Raw genomic sequence first — 23,301 nt, forward strand, 5'->3', positions numbered from 1 at the left:
GGCCTCGGCCTGCGGACCCCGCGCGCTGAGCCCCCCGACCACACCCACCGCGGCCGGGACACGCTGACCGCTCGCGCTTCCCGCCCACGCGCGCTCTCCCGCTTTCGCGGCTCCCAGCGCCCCCTGGCGGGCACTCGGGGGCTGCGCGCGGAAACCCCGGAGCCAGGCGGTCCGCGCTCGGGGCTCCAGGGCGGGTCGCGAGGATCCCGCTGGGTTCCGCTGTGCGACCACCGGCGTGGCGCCCTCCCTCTCTGTGCCTTCTTCCCTTTCGCGTCCAGAGCGGCCTGTAGGCAGCCCTGGATGCCTGTGAATGGTTGCCAGCGCCCAAGGGCCTCCGAGCTTCCTTCCTTATTTGTAAACAGCAAAGATTAGTTGATTCTAAGACGAAACCTCAGGGGCCGAGCCAGTAACAATAGCTAACATTGAGATATACCAGGCACAATCTTTTTTTTTTTTTTAAGATTGATTTATTTATATTTATTTCAGAGAGCGAGAAAGCACAGAGGGAGAGGGAGAAGCAGACTCCCCGCTGAGCGGAGAGCCCGACTGGGGGCTTGATCCCAGGACCCCGCGATCATGATCCCAGCCCAAGGCAGACGCTTAACCTACTGAGCCACTCAGGCATCCCCCACGCACAATCTTAAACGCCGCGCGTTTATCCTCGTTTTCCTCTCCTGAATAATTTATAAGGCTGATGTACCATAATCGTCCCTGTTTCACAGATGAGGAAAGTGAGGCACAGCGAAGCAGTTTGCCCAGGATTGATTCCGAGCCTACACTGCCAACACTGTTTCTAACACTCCTCGCATATATGAGGTTCTGTGCTCCCAACTCGACATTCGGAAATCTCTTGGATTTCCAAGATTCTAGGATCGCAACACTGAGAAGCCAAACGTTCTGAGACTGGAGCGTGTCTTCTGCCGAATCTCCCACCGACGGTTCTGATTTTCTTTTTTAAGACAGCTGGACTAAAAATAATAATCAGTAAGTTACAGATTAAAAACATACGCAGATTTTATTTATTAATTTATTTTTATTTTTTTTAAAGATTTTATTTATTTATTTGACAGAGAGAGACACAGCGAGAGAGGGAACACAAGCAGGGGGAGTGGGAGAGGGAGAAGCAGGCTTCCCGCGGAGCCGGGAGCCCCAAGTGGGGCTCGATCCCAGGACCCTGGGATCATGACCTGAGCCGAAGGCAGTCGCTTAACCAACTGAGCCACCCAGGCACCCCATACGCAGATTTTAAAAATACTCCTGAGCCGCAGTAAAGCTGTTTGCTTAGGGCTAGAGCCGCGAACCCGCGACTCGCGGCCGACGGGACTTGGCATAAGAGGGAGGAGACATTTACCCTTTATCCCCGCCCCTTGGCGGTTCCAGACACTTTACCAAGATGGCGGTAACCGGAAGTAGGTCACTGGAGGGGGCGGGAGATCTGCGCGCGCAGGCCACAAACGGGCTTTCGGGGCGCCGGCGAGCCGAGACTTCCTTTGCCAAGATGGCGCCGGGAGGCAGTGACGGCGGCAGCACGCACTGCTCGAAAAGCGAGGCCGATTCCGGCTTCCTGGGACTGCGGCCCACTTCGGTGGACCCGGCGCTGAGGCGGCGGCGGCGAGGCCCAAGAAATAAGAAACGGGGCTGGCGGCGGCTCGCAGAGGAGCCGCTGGGGCTGGAAGTTGACCAGTTCCTGGAGGACGTGCGGCTGCAGGAGCGCACGAGCGGGTGCGTGGGGCGGGACTTCCGGGAGCCGGGCCTCGTTCGGAGTGGCGGGGTGCGAGGCCGAGCGCGCTTGGGGGGACTTCCCGGGGGGCTGCGCGTGGGTGTTCCGGCCACCGCTGGGCTCGGGTGAGGGTTGGGGCTTGGGTTGGGTCAGCAGATACAGAACTCCCAGAGTTAAATTAGAATTTAGGGAAGTAAGTAATACTTGTAGTGTAAGTGTGCCCGTGCACCCGCCTTAGCGTAGCGCTGAGGATTAAATAGTACGATATTTTGAGCATTATGATCTGTTAAGTACTAAGTTCTGTGATTTGAAGGGAGAAGCTTTAGCGTGGAGGGATCCCGTGGCGGACAGAAGGCGCTTGAATGAGCGTAGTACTAGAGGAAAGCCTGGCCCCTGAGAGGTTAAACCTCCCTCCCCAGCAGCTTGCACCCTCCCCAACGTCTCCGGCTGACCTTCTGCATTTCTGTCTCCCAGTGGCTTGGTATCAGAGGCCCCAGATGAGAAACTCTTCTTCGTGGATACCGGCTCCAAGAAAAAAGGTGAGGAAGAGCTTTCGGTGGTGCCTGCTTGGTCCTTATTTAGTCCGTCTCAGTCTCCGAGAGAGTCTTTATCATTGACATGGCTTGGATGGCAGGCATAGGCTGGAAAAGGTCTTTACTATAAATAAGAGGGCTTGGAAGGAAAGACTAACAAATCAGGTTTTCTTTTTGAGGTTTCCCAGCTCTCAGTCTTCAATCTGGCAATTCCCAAGTCTCCATCTGGCACAGAGAAGCCAGCAGGGGTCTTGCCTCTGAGTAGATTAGATGTAAATTAGCAGGTCTCTGCTTAACTTGCAGAAAAGCTGTAAGGGACGAGACCTGTTTTAGTAAGATGTGCTTGAATAAGAATAAGAGGATCTGCTTTAACGAGTAGGTATTAGGTAAGTAGGTAAGAAGCTCGTCTTAATCTGCTTGCTTTTATTTGCCAAAAAGCCGGGGTGGCGGGGGCGGGGGGGCTGCTGAAACAGAGTACAGGAGAGGGGAGTTAGGGGTGGCTTGAGCGAATGATAGGCTTTCCATCATTAGGTAGAAAAACAGACCAAAAATAGACCATCGCTTTAATGAGGGGATAGAAAACAAGCTAAGGGTCTGCTTTAATGAGCAAATGGCAAGGGGCTTTAACAGCAGGATGCCCTTAGGGAGCATGTGTGGGTTCAGTCCATGGGTCTGGAACGTGAGAGGGCCTGTTTCAGTGAGCCGGAAAGGGACCTGCTTTGAGGTGCAGGAGACTTTGAGCAAGAGAGTGAGAGATGATTATTAAAGAGGTCACCTTTCACAGGAGTGAGCCGATCGGGTGTGTAACAGCAAGGGGAAGGCAGGACCCGCCCTGGTGAACAGGTAGGGTAGTCACGAAGGCCTGCTTTGGCCAGTATGAAGTCTGTTTGGGAACAGAGAAGAGGCAGTTTATAGATTCTGCTTTTGGCTTAAAAAGGAAAGATACAGGCACTCTTCATGGTCTTTTGGTCTGGCTGTGGCTTGCGGGCTCCGTTCTGGTGGGACAGCAGCTCCAGTGGCACGTGACTGACCGACTCGTGGCTCCTAGTTTCAGGTCCTGGGGACACAGAGAAGAAAAGAAAAAGAAAGATAATAGGGATTGTGGGCTTTCCCAGGTGATCACGGTGCCTCATGCTGTCGTGGTCCTTACTTTTCCAGACAACCCCGTGAGTTAGGCATGAAGGTTCTCATTTTGGAAGCACAGAGGAGTAAAGTCTTCTATGATGTAGCCTAGGAAACGAGAGGACGTGGGTTCTGTCCTAGTGTGTTTGGTCGTGGAGTTTGCTTTTTGCTATCAGGTGGAAAACCGTTGTGCTGAGAATCAGCCGTTTTGGGTCCTGAGTCCAGCTCCCTGGGCCTCAGTGTCACTTGGTCGCCTTCTTTCTCTTTAGCATTCCTGGTTTTCCTGCCTTGTCCGGGAGTCCTTAGAGGGCAGGGCTGTGGGTCTGACCCTCTCTTTGTTCCCAGCACAGGGCTGCCTCCAGGTGGCCCAGGAAATGGGTGTGTTGGGGGGCTGGGCAGAGCTTGGACACCTTGGGCACCTCTTTCCCCAGGTGGAAGCCTGGGGCCTCCGTGTCTGCACCAGGATGCGGGTCTGATGGCTGCCGTGGAGCTGAAATGCAGGGGGTGGGGAGTTGGTCTTGGGAAGCAAGGAGGCCCGAGCCCTTGATTGCGCTCCTTTCTCCCAACCCCAGAACTAAACAAGAAGAGGACCAAAAGCCAGAAAAGGTCACTTCTTCTCAAGAAACCCCTTCGTGTTGACCTCATCCTAGAGAACACATCCAAGGTCCCTGCCCCCAAAGAGTGAGTGTCCCCCCATCCCGAGACCCGTCTTCCCTGCTGGGCTCTGGCATCGTGCCCTTCTGTGCAGCGATGCCACTCACTTCTGGCCCTAAGGGAGTTCCTAGGGAGGGAGGGGGTCAGGTGAGCATCACTTGGAGGAGAGGGATAGGGCTTTGGGGGGTAGATAGGAGGAAGTGAGGTGGGGGCCGGGGTGTTGTGGCTGAGGCAGGCAAGTGCGGGGCCTCAGCCCACCCGGGAGCTCTGGGGATGGAGAGGAGGGATGGCCGGGAGCCATCAGGAGGCCCATCAGGCTGGCTGAGTGACAGCTCTGAAGGAAGAGAGGTTGGATGGGTGATGGGGTGGATAGAGGGCGGCTCCTGAGATGGGAATATGGGAGGAACGGTTGTGGGGGCGAACCTGAGGTTGGTTTTGAAGTGATATGTGAGGTTTCTGGGAGATCCACAGGGCGAGGGCTGCCAAGGCCGCCGTGTTGTTGGCTCTCGGGTCAGGAGATGGGCTCTGAAGCTGGGTAGGAGAGGCAGGAGGAGCTGCCGAGTAGTGGGGGTGCAGAGCCTGACTGGGAGGAGCTGGGCCCTTTCTCAGGCCTCTGCTTCACTCCACCTGTGCTGCTTCTCCTCCACCCAGCGTCCTCGCCCACCAGGTCCCCAATGCCAGGAAACTCAAACGGAAGGAGCAGCTATGGGAGAAGCTGGCCAAGCAGGGCGAGCTGCCCCGGGAGGTGCGCAGGGCACAGGCCCGGCTCCTCAACCCTCCCGCGACCAAAGCCAAGCCTGGGCCCCAAGACACCGTTAAGCAGCCTTTTTATGATCTCTGGGCCAAAGACAGTGAGTGCCTCTGTTGTTACTTGTGGGTGGGGACAAGGCTGCCATGCACGGTTGTGCAGGTTGTGCATTGCACAAGAGCACAATGTCTAAGGGAGGTACTCTGCAGGTGCTGATTCGATGACCCTCAGCAGAGTTCAACGTCTTGGAGGGGCTCCCCTTTCCCGAGTGCATTTTCCTGAGGGCCGCCCCCTGCCCCTTAGCCTTGGCTCCCTTCTGCTTTCTGGACCTGTCCATATGCTCTTTTGCTTGGCATTCAAAACCCGTCGGGGTCTGAGAGTCAGTCCTTCCCTTACCCATGTTTCGGTGCTGTCTTTATGCGGGGAGGGATGGGAGGGAGCCCTTCAGGCCACACTGGCAAGCCCCAGCAACCACCCTTCACTGCCTCCACAGACCCTCTGGAGCGACCCCTGGCTGGCCAGGACACCTTTTTCCTGGAGCAGACCAAGAAGAAAGGGGTGAAGGTGAGACTGTGGCAGCAGGGTGCCCTTGGTGATGGGTCGGAGGAGGGCTGGGGTGGTGGGAGCTACACTGGGGCCCTGGAGCCTCGGTCTCAGCCTGTGGCCAAGACCACACGTGCAGGAGCTGGGCCTCGAGCTAGTGCCTCCGGAGGAGAGAGCCGGGTGGTGGCAGTCAGCGGGAGGTGCTTCAGGGGGCAAGCAAAGCTTCACTGGGAAGAGGCCTGGACCTGGACGGGAGGGAAGGGCCTCCAGGCAGGGAACTCGAGCGCTCAGGGGCAGGGCTTAGTAGGAGGTCCGGAGGACGCTGGCCTGGTGGGAGGGAGCGCCACTCAGGGTATGGAGTGTTCCTTTGAGTGGTTTTGCATAGGAGAGTGATGGGGTCCAGGTGGCAGCTCTGCAGAGGCGGGATCGTGGGGGTGGGGGGGACCCAAGATGGCGCCCTTGGGCAGAACCACTGGGACTGGCGGGCAGTCGGGGGTGGGGAGCAGGTGGGGGCAGGGGGCTTCCAGGGTTACCCCCAGGCTTCTGCTGGGGACTGAGGGCCTTTGCTGAGGCAGAGGCCAGTTGGGAAGCCACCACCACCCCACCCCCCCGCCCCTGCCTTAGTCTTGTTGAGGTGCAGGTCCTGATCGGATTCAGATTCATTCCTTGTGGACCTGGGTTTCTGCATTTGTCACCAGCTCCCGGCAGGGCCCGGGGCCATGCTAAGAGTCTTTGCCAGCCCTCTATCCGCTGTCATCTGCTCTGAATGACAGAGAACACCCCCACCCTCTCCCAAGCCTGCTGCAGGTGTCAGGGTGACAGACTGGGGACTAAAATCAAGGTGCCCTGTACCCCTGTTTTTGCCGATGTTGCCCACCACAGGGTCACGGGGACTTTTCTCAGGAAAGGCAGGCAGGACCTCTCCCTGCAGGGAGCTTGCTTCTCCTGGGGATGTGGCTCCCGTGGGTAGCACAGCAGCTGGGTAGCAGGTGTCCATTGTTCTAGACGCCAGACCCACAGGTACCTCCCAGTTTGAAGGCCGTGGGCCCTGCCGAGGCCTCTGCCGCCTACCACGCCTGGAATCCCAGCACCCAAGCTTGTGAGGTCTCGAGTCGTGGGGCTGCCAGGCTTCATGCTGCCTTGTCCTCCTCCAGCGGCCACCACATCTGCACACCAAGCCCTCCCAGGTCCCTGCCGTGGAGGTGACACCGGCCGGAGCCTCCTACAACCCATCCTTTGAGGACCACCAGGTACGTGGTCTCTCCTCAGTTGGGGCCTGGCTGCTTGGTTGGATTGGCCTCACCGGGTACCTCCTCTATATCCACCCACTGCTGGGGAGTCAGCAGCAACTGAGGCAGCCCCCCGCTTGCCCTCCTGGGGCTCATGGTCCAGCGGGGGAGACAGACCTGTTCCCAGACAGTAATGACCCAGAGGCCTGGGATGAAGGAACCCAGAGGAGTCGCCAAACCCAGCCTTGGGGGTCAGGGAGGGCTTCCTGGAGGAAGGCAATATCAGAGTTTAGACCAGAGATGTGAGGAGGAGCTTGCTGTGGGAAGAGGGGAATGGGTGTTTCAGGCGTGTGCAAGGAACAGCATGTACGAAGGCCCGGGGGTGTATGAGACCACGCCACCTTTCGGGGAGTCCACGGGACTTACATGCAAAAGGCTTCAAAGAAATATTAGCAGTCTGAGCGGGTAAGATTTATCTCAGGCCTAGGTTGGGTCAGCAGTGGGACACCTGGCTGTGAGAGTCACTGTGTATTTTGGCGATGGATGTCATGAACAGAGGAGACAGACCCTTTGCCCCCGGGGAGCACAGGTCCCCAGAGAGAGATTGAGATCATTGAGGAGACGCAGGACGCTCGAGCGAGTGCCGTTCAGCCTCATTCGTGGTAAGAGGGCCTCTTAGCCGACCAGGAGCAGAGCGAGCAGTTTTCTGCTCCGATAAAAGGTGTCCGCAGAAACAGACCCCGTGACCCTGAACGGGAGCAGGATGAGGCTGGTCACAAGCAGAGGAGACCACGAACCGTAGTCCGTTCCCCCGTGGACTGACGTGGCTGCTGGGGGACAACGTGGAAAGATCAGTCCGTGTCTTTTGTCCTTCACAGAACTGTATTACAGAGATAGGATTCCCATGCCTGAGGGTTCGCCCACTTACTGCACACAATTTACTGGTTTTTAGCGTATCTGCAGAGTTGTGTGGCCCTCACCAGTACGTTAGAATGTTTTCATCCCCCCAGAAAGAAACGTGGCGCCCATCGGCCATCACCACCACCCCCCCATGCCCCATCTTCCTAGGCAGCCCCCACTGTCATTCCTGTCTTTACAGATTTACTTGTTCTGTGTTTCGCGTGAACAAAACCGTACTGCGTGCAGAGATCAGGGATCAGGCGGTCCTCTAAGAGAGAGGACAGAGCAGACAGGAGGCTTGGGAGGAGAGAGCGCCCCCTGGCTGTGCGGGGGGTGGAGAGGGGCCTTGGGTGCAGGGGTGGGGCCAGGTCTGTAAGTCCCAGGAGAGGCCTGGGGGGCCTGGGGCCTCACCCCCGACCCCCTTCCCCACCTAGACCCTGCTGCTGGCAGCCCACGAGGTCGAGCTGCAGCGGCAGAAGGACGCGGAGAAGCTGGAGCGGCAGCTGGCCCTGCCCCCCTCAGAGCAGCCTGCCACCCAGGTAAGCTCACACCTGCCCACCCCTCCCTGCCCGGCCGCCCGCACGGCCCCGACTCACCGCTTCCCTCCCGCCCCAGGAGTCTGCCTTCCAGGAGCTGTGCCAGGGGCTGCTGGAGGAGTCGGACGGGGAGGGGGAGCCGGGCGAGGGCCCGGACAAGGGCCCCGAGGCTGGAGGGGAGCAGGCCGCAGGCGGGGAGGCGTCCCCTGCACCCGTACGCCTGGCCGCCGCCGTGGAGAAGAAGACAGAGCAGCAGCGGCGGCGGGAGAAGGCCGCCCAGAAGATGGTGAGCACCGCGGGCTCCGGCCTGCCCCTGCTGCGCTGGCAGCACTTGGGCTCAGGATGCAGCAGGGAGTGTTCTAGACCGAGTCTCTGTGCCCTGGTCGTTAATCTTTGGGGAGTGGGATTTGCAGGCCACCAGTGGGTAAGGACGCTGGTTTCAGGAAACGGCTGTGAAGAAGTCGGGGGAGGGGGCGCTGGAGGGGCCTCAGTGGAGGGGGGACGGCGCTCTGCCCGGCCCCTGACTCCGCCCGGCCCTGCTGCAGCGGGTGCAGCAGGCCGAGGTGCGGGCCGCGCGGCTCCGGCACCAGGAGCTCTTCAGGCTACGCGGGATCAAGGCCCAGGTGGCGCGGCGGCTGGCGGAGCTGGCGCGGCGGCGGGAGCAGCGGCGGGCACGGCGGCTGGCGGAGGCGGACAGGCCCCGGAGGCTGGGGCGGCTCAAGTGAGGCCCGGCGGGGGGCTCCTGGGGGGGCGGGGGGGGCCAGGTGTCCCGGTTCTCTGCCTGGTCTCCTCCTGGAAGATCATCTCTTCCCCACAGAGCCCCATGTTCTGGAAGGCCTGCTGCCCGGGTGGGGCCTTTGAACTCTGCCCTGGGCAAGGCCGAGCCCCCGAACACCCCACGCCCGTGTTCTCTAGGTACCAGGCCCCCGACATCGACGTGCAGCTCAGCTCGGAGCTATCTGACTCACTCAGGACCCTAAAGGTACTTGCCCATCTGGGGTGTTGTGCTTTGGGGAGACCCCCGTGCCCAGTGATGATACCCATCCTTGCTCCCCATGCCCCCAGGGGCTGTGGGCGACATCCTGGCTGCCCCAGGTTGGGCCGGTTGGCCTGATGCCTGGGGGCTGAGGGCACGGGGTCCTTGGGGGTGAGGGGCCTGCTGGCATGATGATTTGAGCCTGTGACCTGCAGACGCTTTCCTCCCAGCCACATCCCGAAGCTGGTGTCCTGGCCCTGCGGTGCTGGACAGGTCTCCCTACAGCTCAGCATGGGCCCTGTCCCACCCCCGCTCAGAACCTGCCATGGCTCCCAGTGGCCCCGGGCTCCTCGCCGCGGCCGTGGGCCCTGTGCCTGCCTTGGGGCTCCAGTCAACTCTACTTCATCAGTGGGCCAGCCGTGCGCCCTGTTGGTCTGACCCCCGGCCTTTGGTGCCCCTCTTGCCCTGCATGCTCTCCGCTTCTTCAGCAGCCTCCATCCTATAGATTCTGCAAACCTAGCCCAGGTGGCCCGGGGTCCACACACATCACCCCACCAGATCAGGGCCAGGCTGGGCCCCGTGGAGAGGTCAGAGCCCCCCCACACACACACACACAACTGAGGCCTCCCTCTCTGTGTCCCGCAGCCTGAAGGCAACATTCTCCGCGACCGTTTCCAGAGCTTCCAGAAGAGAAACATGATCGAGCCTCGGGAGAGAGCCAAGTGAGGGTCCCCGGGGCTGCATGGGGAGTGAGGGCTTCGGGAAGCTTCGTGCCTGTGCTTGGTGGGCTTGCTGGCCCCTGACCGCTCCCTTTCCTCCTACAGGTTCAAGCGCAAGTACAAAGTGAAGCTGGTGGAGAAGCGGGCGTTCCGCGAGATCCAGTGAGTGGCACTCCCCTTCCCTGCCAGGCCGACTGGGCTCCTGGCTGTGACAGAACCCCTCCAAGCTGCTTGAGAAGAAGGAGCCCTTGTCCCTCCCTCCTTCCTGGTGGGATCCCCTGGCCACACCCAGGAGGGGCAGCCTGCTGGATGCCCTTGAACCCAGAGTCAGGGCGGGGGAGGGTCCCCAAAGGGAAATGGAAGGGCCCGAACCAGAGTTGGGGGATGTCGAGGGGGTGAGGCCGTGGGGCCCTTCCTCCCCTCACGCACCCTCAGTCCCCTCTCCTCTGCCCCCAGGTTGTAGCTGCTGCGGGATGCCGGAGCCCCCACCCCACAATAAAATACCGCTGACTGACATCCTGGGCTCCCGTGTGACTTGTGTCCCTTCTGGGGGCAGCTTCCCTCTCTCTCTGTGTCCCTCTCTAGCACCAGAACATTCGTCTCCACTAAAGCCTGGTGTGGCAAGATCTTAGGGAAAGTAGGCAGAGGAGATGGGGCTTGCAGGCTGGTGGGGGGCTGGGGGGAGGAGGAGTGGAGATCCCAGCTGGGTGTCTGACGGGACACAGCCCACATCTTTCTGCCTGGGTGACTGAGAGGCAGGTCTTGGCTACAGCCCTGTCACACGGGTGTTGCTGACGTTGGCCGAGCACCTACTGTACTTTTACGCAGGTGGATTCCCTCCCAAGAGGGGGTCATAAAGGTGAGGGGCCTGAAGCGCATCAGAAAGAACTAATCCCTCCTCCCCATACCAGTTTAAGAAGGATTTATTAAAGACCTTTTTTCTACAAGTAACAAAGGACTATATTTTCATTGTAAATCACTGATTTACATAAAGATACCAAAGCACCATAATTACTGCCCTGAACCTTTGTTTTCCAGTCAAACCCATTCCCTTCTTTGCAAAAGTAACTGTCACTGCAGTTCAGTGTGAATGATTCTGGTATGTTCCATGTGTGATCCTATTATACACAAAAGTACATAAGAAAGTAGAATAGTTTTAATTTTTCTATGTCTTGGATACACTCCTACTACACGTAGTTCTGTAGATTGCTTTTTAGTGTGTCTTAGAGAACTTTCTGTGTCTGTACAGGGTGCTTCTCTTACTTTCTTACGGCCGCATACACCGAATTGCAGTGAGTGAGTGTGCCACGCCGTGACCGGCTTCCGTGGCTCCGTCTCATGACGTGGCGGGAACATCGTACGTGGGCCATTCCACAAGGATCTGTAGGACAAGGACCTGGAGGTGAATCTCTGGGCTGTACGAGAAAGTATATGTAAAGGGCCATTTGATAGGTTCGGTCAAATCCTCCTCCGGGTAGGATGTGCTGGGTTTTGCCCTCTGGCGACACCGGAGCCCGCTTGTGGGCTCCTAGCTTTCCTACCGTGTGATCTCGGTTCTCGTTGTGCTCTCTGGTCGTCAGTGAGGCTGAGCGTACGCGTGCGGCGCGTCCCTGGCGCGTCTGAGCTACTCCAAACCTCGCCCTTGTCCTCCTGGACCGTCCTTTTGTTGGCGTGGAGCGGCTCTTGATCGGCTGACGGCTCCTGAAGTCTGTGCTGCACGTTCCAAACGTCTCTCCCGGGCTGTTGCCTTCTTACTTTGTGTCCGGTGTTCTCTGGCAGACGGAAGAAGACCGTGTTGGTCGTGTTCTGTTAGCCTGGCCTTCTTTCTTATCGTGGCCTTTGCAAAGGTTGCTCCAGGACACGGTGTTTATAAAAATAGAGCAAGCAGTTTATAAAAGAAGTGGATGGAGGGAGAGACTGATGTCAGGGCCCCTCCACCCCACTTCCTCCCACATCCCATAAAATATCAGGGCTTTAAGGAACTGTTCCTGCTCTTGCCCCCCCCCCCCCATGAAAGTAAAAAGGAGTGTTGTGCAGACAGGAGAATGGCTCTTTGTGCGTATGGGTGAGGCGGGGCCGGGGTATGGTCAGCTGAGGTGAGAATGAGAGCCATGCTGTGCAGAAGGAGCCTGAAGCCTCAGCCTCTGACCCCCAAATCCCGAAAACCCATCCTGGGGAGGAAACTCTTAACGCCCGGAGCCGGCCATCAGCGCATGCGTCAAATACGAGGGTACCCAGTGGTGGGCTGCTCACAGCCATTCCAGGGCCGCCCCGCAGCCTGGACATGAGGCGGAGCCCTCCGGAAGCTCGCGCCGTGTCCTCGCCTAGGGAAGTGCGTCCGTCCCCCTGCGTGCGGAACACGGGTCTGTGGCAAAGACACATCGGGGCGGTTTTCCGCACGTAAATTACACTTCGCATCTGAAGTTTACATCCAAAGAGGAGAAAATGCTGAGCTCCTGAGCTCCTAACGCTTTGCTGATGTCTGCAACTTCCTTTGAAATGCAAAGGACAATAGGGTGAGTTAAGTGGACAGAGGCCTGGATGCCTCATAAAACAAATACAGCGACATGTGAATGGCAGCAGAACGGGGTGGGGGGGGGGCGGCGCATAGAAAACTCGACTGTTTGAAAACGCATAGTTCTGGGGGGAGTGGGGGGTGCCCCAGCGTGCTGCTGCTGGAGCTCCAGTGTCAGGGCCATTGATTTCACGGGTTCCTTCCAAGGCCCTGCACCTCCTTTTCAGTCTGCAACATTATTTTCCCTGAAGGGGGTCCCCCAAATGGTAAAAGCTCCAGGTACCACAAAATCTGGGTCTGCCTCTGACCATCCGACACCAAAAAATGGAAGAACCATCAATCAAGAGCTTGGATGTGGGAGCCGGCTTCCTGGCTTCAAAGGGGGCTGTGTGACACTAGCCGTGTGACCTTGTGAAGGTGACTCAACCTCTCTGTGCCTCAGAGTCCCCATCTGCAAAATGGACATAGTGATACCTCATGGTGCCTTATGACAAGGACTGAGTCTGCCCGGGGAAAGTTCTTAGCACAGAGTAAGCGCCCCGTGAGTGTTTGCTCTTACAACAATGTCAGGAAAAAAAAAAAAACAAAAGAAAAATTTTAAGTGGAAACTTGAGTCCATGCCAAACACTCCTCACAAATGCTCTTACCTTTTGCCCGACTAATTGCACTCTTGGGAACGTGCCCTAAGGAAACGGCCGGAAGTTTGGGGAGAGGCATCGTGCAGAGGCGGGGGGACCAGACCAGAATGGAAGGAAGCGGTCGTGGCCCCGGGCAGGCCCGGCCACTAACCGAGGGGACAGGCGCGCGGGTAGTAACCGGGCCGTGTTTATGTGCAGATGCCTTGTGGACGGAAGCAAACAGGACCCGCCGCCGTCCGTGCGGCGCTCATCAAACACACGGGCGCCCAGAGCCTCTCGGGTGCGGGGAATTCCGGGGGATTCTTTTCCCTTCTTACTATTTCCAGCTTCTCCGAATTTCCCATCATGGAGAAAGTCTTTTCAAAAACGGCAATTCAGAAGCGGAGACCCCTCCGTGCACCCAAAGGCGTCCGCTGTCGCGCTGTTTGGGAAATTAAGAGAGACCGAAGCAGCCCAAAGACGCAGGAGCAGGACGCGGGTATTTGCAAGTGGGGTGTCTCCACTTGGGCCGTTTCACCGCCATTTGTAAAGAGTCCGCTTTCGGACGAATGTGTAGCGAGCTGGGGAAACACTTGGGATCTGTCTCCGGGAACTGCTCCACCGGCCAAGGGCGCCACACGACCTTGACCAGTGCGTGCGAGTCGGGAGACGCATGCGCAGAGAAAGGCGCTGGGGGCTGCGCGCGGGAAGGCGGATCGCGGTGGATTCTTCTCCTTCCATCGCGTTTCTGCACCTTCTCCGTTTCCGCCCGTGTTGCTCAGGGCAGGGGGACCCCCCTCACCTCTGGCGGCGGAGGCTGGAGGCGGCGCCCCCCGCAGCCGGACTCTGGCCGCGGAGCAGGTTCTGGCAGGCGGACCCCTCCAGAGATGGGGGGGTGCAGAAGACACCCCAGGGTCCCGGCCGGGGCCGGGCGTTCTTGCACCCAGCGGTCCCGGCGTTGGCCTCCGAGGGTTCTGTGCTGTCGTCCTGGGGGTCGCTCCTGAGGGCCCGGCCCGGAGCCTGCCGCTCCAGCCTCCCGGGCTGTCGTCAGCCCCCCATCCCCGTGGTAACCCCCTTCCTGGTTAAAACCCCTGCCGTGGCTTCTATTTAGGCTCTGATCCCTGCCCCCACACAACCATGCATTGCTCTCAGACTCAGGAAAATCGTTTTTAAAATACTAAGAGCTTTCTAAGGTCTGCGTGAGCGTAAACCACTGTGAAAAGTTGACATTTTTTCCTGTGTTCATTTGCCAACTAACGAGACGATGGCCCAGAGAGTGCAAGAGGTTTACCTGAGGCCACACAGACGTCCTGAGAGTCCTGGGTCCAACCAGGATTTTCTCCATTCCCCTTGGAGAGCCCAGGCTTCCATGAATGAGGCAGGAGCACAGACAGACAGACAAGACAGCTGAGGATGACTCCACACCTCTGTGCCTTACCTTTTCTACATGTTCGTGGGGTCTTGGGGGGTGGAGTGGAAGTAATGTTGAGTGATGATCGAAAGCCCCGTGACCCAAACTCTAGAACAATACTCACATGAGGCCCCCAAGCCAGAAACCTGGCAACATGGATTCCTCCCTTTCCTTTAATAGCAATAATGCCATTTAAAAAATTAATACTTGTTTCATCTGTACAAAGTTGTCTCTGTCCCAAGTCCTTGTGTCTGGATATTGTGACCTCCTTTTTTTACAGCTGAGGAATCTAATGCACAGGGAAGGGGAATGATTTGCCCAGACTTGCCCAGATTTGAGATTCCAACCCAAGTCCTGTCCACTGTCCCTTTGAAACAACCCTTTGGTTTGTCCCCAGCCCCATTCAGCCACCTAAGAACTAAGCCAAAATACTGAGTCCTCTCCTGGTAGCTGACATTTGAGCAGAGACTGGAATAAAATGGGGGGGAGGAGGGCAGCCATGTGGGTATCACAGGGAAACTTCCCAGGTGGCCAGAACAGCCAGTGCAAAGGCCCTGGGGTTGGGAACTTCATGAAGGGCAAGGGAGACCCGGCTGCCTGCAAGCAAGTGAACCGAGGAGAGAGTGTGGAAGGTGGGGCCCCTGATGACCCCGGGGACCAGATCATGCCGGGCTGTAGGGACCATGTGAGGAGAGAGTCCCTCCGACTGTGGGTGGGGAACAGATTGTAGGGGGCTAGAGATGAAGCAGGGAACCCAGTGAGAAAGCAACTACTGTAGTCCAGGTGGGAGATGCTGCTGCTGGACCGGTGTGGAATCGGTGGAAGTTGCCAGAATCTTGATGGGTTTTGAAGGTGGAATGCAGATTGGGTGAGAGGGTGGTGTTGGTGCAAAGGCCAGAGGGAGATCAAGGATAACACCAAGTTTATTCCAGGCAGAACATTTGGATGGATGGAGGTGCCCTGCACTGAGATGGGGCACGGATGGTTTGGGGAACGCACATTCCAGAAAGTAAAACTCTGTCACCTCCCTGGCTGATGGAGAAGGAGACAGTATGAATGAGAACGGAATGAATGAATGAATGGAGGAGACGGGAGATAAAAGACCAGAGTCGGAGTCTGGGACACCTGGAGACACTGGGTTTGGGCGGGGGGGAGGCAGAGAAATTGGACTTTGGCCCCATTAAGCCTGAGCCTCCTATCAGGCTTGTAAACGGCGAGGAGGCAGAAGTGGCTGGACTCGGGTTGGAGCGCAGGGGGCTGTTCAGCTTGTGGGTACGGGTGGCCTTTGAAGCAGGGGCAGTGGGTTCTAGGAGTTGAGTGTAGATGAACCAGGGAGGAGAGAGGGAAGGGAGAGGGACGGTTGAAGGAGGGAAAGAGGAGAGGAAATTGGGGGGGGGGAGGGGTCCAGCAAAGGAGACTCAGCCGAAGCGGCCAGGACGGAGGATCGCCCGCCACCACCCCCACCCCGCGAGGCTGGAAGTACCCCCAGGAGGGAGGGAGGGGGGCCGGCTGGCGTCCGGGGCCCGATAGCTGAGAACTGCCCCGGGGATCCAGGGCAGGGGGGACGCCGCTGGTGACCGTGCCGGGAGCGGTCTCGTGGCGCCGCCCGTGGTCCTGCGTGAACGTTAACGTCCTCCTCTCTCTGAGGGACTGGCAGGCACCGTCCAAATGCAGCGTCTCCAAGTTCAAGGGGAAGCGAGTGGAGATGCGGGGGAGACCGTGGCCACCAGGGGGCGCCCAGAGCCCGCGCCCGGAACCAGCCGTCGGGGGAGGTTCCTGCGCGACCCTAACTCCCCCGTCACCCCTACTCAGGACCCCTCAAAGGGCCACACTGCAACAAGCGGAATAAAAGCTAGACTCGGGTGGGAGGAAGCTGCTGCTTCCCGAATAGGGAGGAGTCGATTCGAGAAGTCTCTGTAGGTCCGCCAAGAGGGGCTCCTGGGGGTCTGCGGGTCAGCGAGCTGGGGTTGGAGGTTCCAAGGTCCCGGTCAGTCGATGAGACTTGATTAATATGTCCGCGCTGGTTACAAACACCCACTTGGGCCTGGACCAAGTGGAGAGAGGGAGTGGGGGTGAGCAGGCGTCCCAGACTTGGAGGGGGCGGCGGGAGGGGTGAGGACCAGCGGGAAGACAGGACGGCCGCGGATCCAGGTCACGCTGGGGGTGAGGCCAGAAGCTCTACAGGTCCTTGTCACTTTGCTGTGGGCAAGGGGTGTCAAGCCTCACACCTGACTATCCCACCCTCGATCCCCTGCCCTGTGTCTTACCCCATTGCCAGGCTGAGACCTTACCCAGAACCCCTAGGGGCCCGCGGGCGTCAGTTCACCCCGTTCATCCATCAGTGGATCTCTCTCTTCATTCATTGATCCGTCCACCCATCCACCTACCCACCCATTGGTGTATCATCCGTGTGCATCCGCTGATCCGTGCACCCGCATATAAAGAAAGTGGGTTCTCGGATTCCATTTACCGGATGCTCCAGAACAGGCCAGACTGATGTGTGGTGATCCTTGGGGGGGAACTGACAAGGAACATGCATGAGAGAACTGCTTGGAAAATGGAAATGATCTATATCTTGATCCGAGAGCTGGCTCAATGGTGTCATGCGTATGAAAAATTCACCAGGCTGTCCACTTAAGATTTGCACACTTGGGTCTGGCTGGTTAAGTGGGTAGAGCATGCGACTCTTGATCTCGGGGTCGTGAGTTCGAGCCCCACCTTCGGCGAGAACTTACTTAAAAAGAAAAAAAAAGGTTAAAAAAAAAAGATTTGTGCACTTTACTGTGTGAGAAAAAGGTAAACTTAAAAAAGATGCACTTCAGGCCTGGGTGGCTCAGTCATTAGGCGTCTGCCTTCAGCTCAGGTCATGATTGGGATCGAGCCCCGCATCGGGCTCCCTGCTCAGCGGGAAGCCTGCTTCTCCCTCTCCCACTCCCCCTGCCTGTGTTCCTCCTCTCGCTATGTCTCTCTCTGTCAAATAAATAAAATCTTTAAAATTTTTTTCAAATAAATAATTAATTAATTAAAAAGGTGCCCTTCACTATGTTTTAAAGAAAAGGATGGGGCACCTGGGTGGCTCAGTCAGTTAAGCGTCTGCCTTCCGCTCAGGTCATGATCTCAGGGTCTGGGGGTAGAGCCCCGCATCCGCATCTGGCTCCCTGCTCAGCGGGGAGCCTGCTTCCCCCTCTCTGGCTCCCCCTGCTGGTGCTCTCTCTCTCTGTCAAATAAATGAATAAAATCTTAAAAAAAAAAAAAAAGGATGGTCAGGGAAGGTCTCACTAAGGGGGTGACATTTGAGTAAATACCTCTGTCACCGGCAGCACTGGGTGCCTGTAGGCTCCCACAGGGACAGGCACACATAGTCCTTGGTGTGGCCCACACCTAAATACTTGCTGTAGCTCCTTTGGGTACCCTACTTGCCAGAAGAGGCCACACCTGGCTCCTTCCCCCTGCACTTGTGTTGGTGGCCCCGCGTGCCCCATGGGAACGGAAGAGGCCTGAGGGGAACTCCATGCAACTTTGGACAAATCTGCCCCCAGTGGAGGAAGACCCTATAAGCCCTACTTTTTAAACCTATAAAATCTGAAATATGCCTTTCCCTTTTAAGGATGCAAATCTGCTTCTTATCAGCCAAGGTCTGCAAGGAAATGAACACCCCGCCCCTCCGGCTAAACATGCACATGCACACCACGATTTGCCTGGATTCTGAGCGCCTGGTACTTGCCTAGAAAGAGATAAAAATTATCACGGGGGGTGGGGAGGAAGATAAGGACCCTCCCAGTGCTAACAAATGCCTCAGTTCCCTTTCCTGTTTTACATATAGTTTTTACATGATGTGATTGTTTTGAATGTTTGCGATATTTTAAATGGTGTGTTGTTTTCAAGATGGGTTTTGTGAAAATTCGCAATGTTCACAATTGTAGCTGTTGATATAAGCAACCCAATGATAAGCTTACTAAAAAGACTTTTTTTTTAAAGATTTTATTTATTTGAGAGAGAGAGAGAAAGCAAGAGCAGAGGGAACAGGTAGAGGGAGAAGCGGGCTCCCCGCCGAGCAGGAGCCCAATTCGGGGCTCAATCCCAGGACCCTGGGATCATGACCTGAGCCGAAGGCAGATGCTTAACCAACTGAGCCACCCAGGCACTGCATTATTTTTTATTTTTTTTTAAGATTTATTTATTTATGAGAGAGAGAGAGAGGGACCAGGTGCTAGCCGGGGGGAGGGGCAGAGGGAGAGGAAGAGAGAGAATCTCAAGCAGACTCCCCAACAGGCGTGGAGCCTGACGTGGAGCTCCATCTCACCACCCCGAGATCATGACCTGAGCTGAAAGCAAGAGTTGGATGCTCAACTGACTGAGCCACCCAGGCGCCCCAAGACTTAAGGATCATTTTAAAAATTAGGAAGAAGCTCTGTGAACATACTAAATGCCACTGAATTGCACACTCTAAAATGATTAATTTTGTTATGTGAATTATCCCTGTTTAAAAAAAAGAAAAGAAAAGGGGTGCCTGGGTGGCTCAGTTGGTTAAGTGTCTGCCTTTGGCTCAGGTCATGATCTCAGGGTCCTGGGGTTGGGCTCCCTGCTGAGCAGGGAGTCAGCTTCTCCCTCTCCCTCTCCCCCCCCGCCCCACCTGTTCTCGCTCTCTCTCTAATAAATAAATAAAATCTTTAGAAAAAGAAAAAAAACAGGGATGCCTGGGTGGCTCAGTCGGTTAAGCGTCTGCTTTTCGGCTCAGGTCATGATTCCAGGGTCCTGGGATCGAGTCCCACATCGGGCTCCCTGCTCCGTGGGGAGCCTGCTTCTCTCTCTGCCTCTCTCTCTCTGTCTCTCATGAATAAATAAATAAAATCTTAAAAAAATAAAAAGAAAAAAAGAAAAAACAAACAAAAAACTCTGTGAGGGGGGGTAAGCCCAGAGATGAGAGAGGGCGTCAGAAGGTGTGGGCCCCTTGTGGGCCCCAGTGAGGACTCTGCTTAGACTGAGCAACGTGGAAGCCATGGAGGGTTCTGAGCAGAAGAGGGGCCTGAGCTGCCAGACGTGGGCCTGGCGCCCCCTGGCAGCCTTGAGGGGGACAGGCTGCAGGGGACAGAGGATGAGGATGGGGCAGGAGGACCCCAGTGTGCCCCAGTAGGAGGTGGGGGGGCAGGTGGAGGTGGGGAGGGGTGGGTGCACCCGGCATACACTTTGAGACTAAATCCACCATAAGTGGCTGATATACAAGGAAAAGGAGAAAGCCAAGGTTTATGGCTGGACTGGAGCTGCCGTTCCCAGATGGGAAGGAGGGGCCCAGAGGTGGGGGTGGGAGGAATCTGGAGTCCTGGTTTGAGGTTCCAAGTAGACAGTTGGATGTGAAAATCTGGAATTCAGGGGCTGGAAATATGCATTTGGAATTTGCATTAGACCCCCAAACGGCCTGCAAAAGACCCCTTCTCTCCCTACCTAGCGCAGTAGAATTTTTATTTCGTAGAGTGATCCCAATCAGGCCCCTCAAGCCCAAACACAATCAAACAACATGGGTGCCTTTGTGTCTTACTGACTTTTTCTTCCACATTCTTTCCTCTCCCTCAGGGTCTGGCAAGGGATACCAGTGGGTTTGGGGCCCCTAAACCACCACCCACCCCCTGCGTTCTGAGATTCGCTGGAAGACCCCATAGGAGTCGGTATATAGTTGATTTATTATAGTGACAGAGTAGGACACCCTGCGGATCATAACGGGAAAGGACAGGTGTGGTCTGGAGGGATCCACGTGCTGGCTCCCTCCCAGCAGCAAACATGAGGCCACCTGTGTGCAATGCTTTTGCCCACGGAAGCCCACTAGAGACTTGGGACCCAAGGATTTGGGGTAGGGCTGGTACGTAGGCACCATCTGCCTAGCCTGTACCCCAATTCCAGACTTCTAGAAGGACAGCAGGTGTCAGCATGAACCATATTGTTTTGTACAAAGGGCCGAGGCATGGTGAGCCCCTTTATCATTTAGGGAAGTTTTATATCTTGGAAGGAAATGTTTATCAGCCAATTTCCCAGATGCTAAGTGAGGGCCAAGCTCACAAGCAGGGAAGGTTAGCACGGCGGTTTCTCTCCTCCCCCCGGTGCCACTCAGAGGCCTGGTGGCAATGATTGATTTGAACAAGATAAGAAGCCAGGTGAGGGAGGGACGCCTGGGTGGCTCTGTAGGTGAAGCATCTGCCTTCGGCTCAGGTCATGATCCTAAGTTCCTGGGATTGAGCCCTGCATCGGGCTCCTTGTTCAGTGGGGAGCCTGCTTCTCCCTCTCTCTCCCTCTGCTTGTGCTCTCTCTGTCAAATAAATAAAATCTTAAAAAAAAAAAAAAAAAGAAGAGCTAAAACCACAAACACTTCTGGAAGAAAACATAGGAGGAAATCTTAGTGACCTTAGGTTTGACAGAGATACCTTACATATGACACCAAAAAAGGACAAAGTATAATCAAAGCAAAAACAAACAGGACTTCATCAAAACTAAAATCCTTTGCTCTTCAAAAGACGCTGAGGCAAAACTGGGAAGGCACATCACAGACTGGGAAAGTGTTCGCAAAACATTATGTCCAGCAAAGGACTTGTAGCTAGAATATATAAAGAACTCTTATAAATTAACGATCTAGAAGATCGACAACCCAAGTAAAAAGTGAGCCTCGGCTCATGCAGGTCCCAAGAATGGTGGAGACGGGGTCCTCCCCAGTCTGGGGCTTAGTCTGCTCAGGGCTCAGTGGTCATCCCTGGATGGGGGGAGGAGGCATGAGGAGGAGCCACAGCTCCAGGGAGGTCCTGACCCCATGCAGAACGACAGACAGACAGACAGACAGACGAAAGTGGCCTGGCTGCTGGCCTCGCCTGCACCCAAGTGTTAAAGACACTGAAGAACAAGAAGGGCTTCGGGCGCCTGGGTGGCTCAGTTGGTTAAGCGACTGCCTTCGGCTCAGGTCATGATCCTGGAGTCCCGGGATCGAGTCCCGCATCGGGCTCCCTGCTCGGCGGGGCGTCTGCTTCTCCCTCTGACCCTCCCCCCTCTCATGTGCTTGATCTCTCTCATTCTCTCTCTCTCAAATAAATAAATAAAAATCTTTAAAAAAAAAAAAAAAAGAAGGGCTTGGCTTGTCAAGCTCCAGGAACACATTGGACACAAAACCTCAGAGCAGAGCTTCATCTTCCCTGGGGCTGGAATAAGGCAGAGGCTGGGTGTCCTGGACCCTTAGAAGTTCAGGCCTCCTTCACCCCTCGGGGCTTTTGGGGTCCCTCACAACTCCCCCCTGGCCCCACCCAGCCTGGCCCCACCTTTCTCATCTTGCCCACAGGAAGCCGGCTCAGAGTGCAGGCTCCGCAGCAAGTCAGCTAGGGTCACCTGACCTCAGGTGAGTGTCTTTAGTCTGCCCGTCTGTGAAATGGGTTCTTCACCGTTCATGCCTCTTTAAGGGCTGGCTGCTCGTATGAATGACATAGCGGCCTCCCTCGCTCTGTTTACAAAATTGGCTGCCCCAGCCCTGCCTACCATCTTTCCTGGCTTTATTTTCCTTCCCAGCACTCATGACGCCCTCACGTAGTACATATTTGTTTATGTTCCAGGGACAGGTGGAGCCATGTGTCGCGGGCATCAATGACCCTATGATGTTGTGTGTCAGCAGGATCTGCCTTGTCTGTGATTGTGTGCCCCCCAGGGAGCTGGCTGGATCTGCCTTGTGTCACGCTCTTGTGTGTCTGGAGCGCGGCTGTGTGTCCCCCCTCCCACGGGTGGAGGTGGCTGCCCTTGGGTCTGGCGCATTTGGAGGTGTCGTGACCCTGGCTCAGCTGTTGTCTGCAGGGGTCCTGGTGTGCCTTTGGCGTCGTTGTGTGGCCGGCTAGAGAGGTGTAGGCTATTGTGTTGTGTTTCTGGCTGGGTTGTGGTTTGCTTGGCCATGCAGTGGTGTAGCCAGGTGGGGGGGGGGGTGAGTCCTTGTGTGTTACCCTTGGTCTGTGTGCATGTGTGTGTTTATGTGTGTGTGAGAGGGGGAGAGAGAGAGAGAGAGAGTCCCAGCCCCCAAAATCATGACTAATTCTTCCAGCCTCCCGCACTTCTGGACAAGAGACCCCTTTGTTCTCAGGGCAGAAGGGGGGGGGCTGTTCCTTTTCTCTGAAGCTCCTGGCAAGGTCTCAGCCCAGAGCCGGGCCAACAAAACACTCTCAGAGCTTCTGTGCTGTGCCCGGCCACTTGCTGGGTGTGCTGGGAAAGCCAGTGAGGTCACCAGACCTGTGAGAACCAGAACGGCAGCTGCAGAGATGGGGGGAGCCCCGAGGGGACCCCGACCCAGCCCGTGGGGCTTAGGAGACCTTCCTGGAGAACAGTATTGTTACAAGATGGGCTCTGGGGAAAATGGGAAAATCATGACGCATACAGATCTAAACGGGAACCTGTGTTAGAAGCTGGACTCTCCCTGTTCAGGGGAGGATCAAAGAACAGACACATTTACAGACTGGGAAATGTTGAAGCAAATACTGGAGGCAGAACATTTGGGGAGGTGCTGTGGCCTGAATATTTGTGTCCCTCCCCCCCATAAAGGTTTGTTGTTCATAAGTCATGCAGTCCGTGGTATTTTGTTATAGGAGCTCAAGCTAAGGTGGAGAGGGTTGTCCCTCCACAGACAGAATTCACACACACGTCTGCGGAGAATTATTGTGCGTCCCTTTCACATATCCACAATTCACAGGATTATAAAACAAAGCCCACAGCTCTGAAGGATTTGTTATGGGTTGAATTGCATCCTGCCCCAAATTCATGTATGTTGACGTCCTAACCCTCAGGACCTCAGACTGTGATCTTATTTGGAAATAGGTTCACTGCAGATGTACGTAGTTAAGATGAGGTCCTATTGGAGTAGGGTGGGCCACTAATCCAACATGACTTATGTCCTCATAGAACAGGGAAATTTGGACACACACACACACACAAAATGCTATGTGTGATGCTTTTACAAGGAACATCAAGATAGCCAGCAAAACACCAGAAGTGAGGAGAAAAGCATGAATTCTTTCTCCCAGCCCTCACAGGGAACCAATTTTATGACACCCTGATCTCCAACTTTTTTGG

General features: G+C 56.2%; 1 protein-coding gene and 1 non-coding gene across 4 annotated transcripts; both read left to right on the forward strand.

The window, feature by feature from the left end:
* Positions 1-1,378: 1,378 nt before the first annotated feature.
* On the forward strand, positions 1,379-11,608 carry NOP53 (NOP53 ribosome biogenesis factor). 3 transcript variants are annotated; one of them, XM_034986884.1, is made up of 13 exons: positions 1,379-1,722; positions 2,195-2,259; positions 3,948-4,056; positions 4,681-4,880; positions 5,271-5,341; positions 6,475-6,570; positions 7,884-7,988; positions 8,065-8,271; positions 8,531-8,706; positions 8,901-8,967; positions 9,607-9,683; positions 9,786-9,842; positions 10,930-11,608. In XM_034986884.1, exons 1-13 carry the CDS (start codon positions 1,394-1,396, stop codon positions 10,994-10,996), a joined length of 1,626 nt encoding a protein of 541 aa, XP_034842775.1. In that variant the 5' UTR covers positions 1,379-1,393; the 3' UTR covers positions 10,997-11,608. The 3 variants fall into 3 exon arrangements, with proteins under 3 accessions (XP_034842775.1, XP_034842776.1, XP_034842777.1); XM_034986885.1 differs by lacking the exon at positions 10,930-11,608 and adding an exon at positions 10,137-10,196; XM_034986886.1 differs by lacking the exon at positions 10,930-11,608 and having other exon boundaries at positions 9,786-9,846.
* LOC117998403 lies at positions 9,010-9,118 on the forward strand. The gene has a single exon (XR_004675993.1). It is a non-coding gene; the product is annotated as a small nucleolar RNA SNORD23 (small nucleolar RNA).
* Positions 11,609-23,301: the final 11,693 nt, after the last annotated feature.

The sequence above is a fragment of the Mirounga leonina genome, unplaced genomic scaffold (assembly GCF_011800145.1).
Source record: "Mirounga leonina isolate KUSES-001 unplaced genomic scaffold, KU_Mleo_1.0 Mir_376, whole genome shotgun sequence".
Taxonomy (NCBI): domain Eukaryota; kingdom Metazoa; phylum Chordata; class Mammalia; order Carnivora; family Phocidae; genus Mirounga; species Mirounga leonina.

Excerpts from the sequence above, each read along its gene's own strand:
- NOP53 (XM_034986884.1), top strand. The coding sequence starts at position 1,394 with ATGGCGGTAACCGGAAGTAGGTCACTGGAGGGGGCGGGAGATCTGCGC. Across the intron at positions 2,260-3,947 it reads TACCGGCTCCAAGAAAAAAG|AACTAAACAAGAAGAGGACC; the intron begins GTGAGGAAGAGC and ends TCCCAACCCCAG. Across the intron at positions 8,968-9,606 it reads ACTCACTCAGGACCCTAAAG|CCTGAAGGCAACATTCTCCG; the intron begins GTACTTGCCCAT and ends TGTGTCCCGCAG.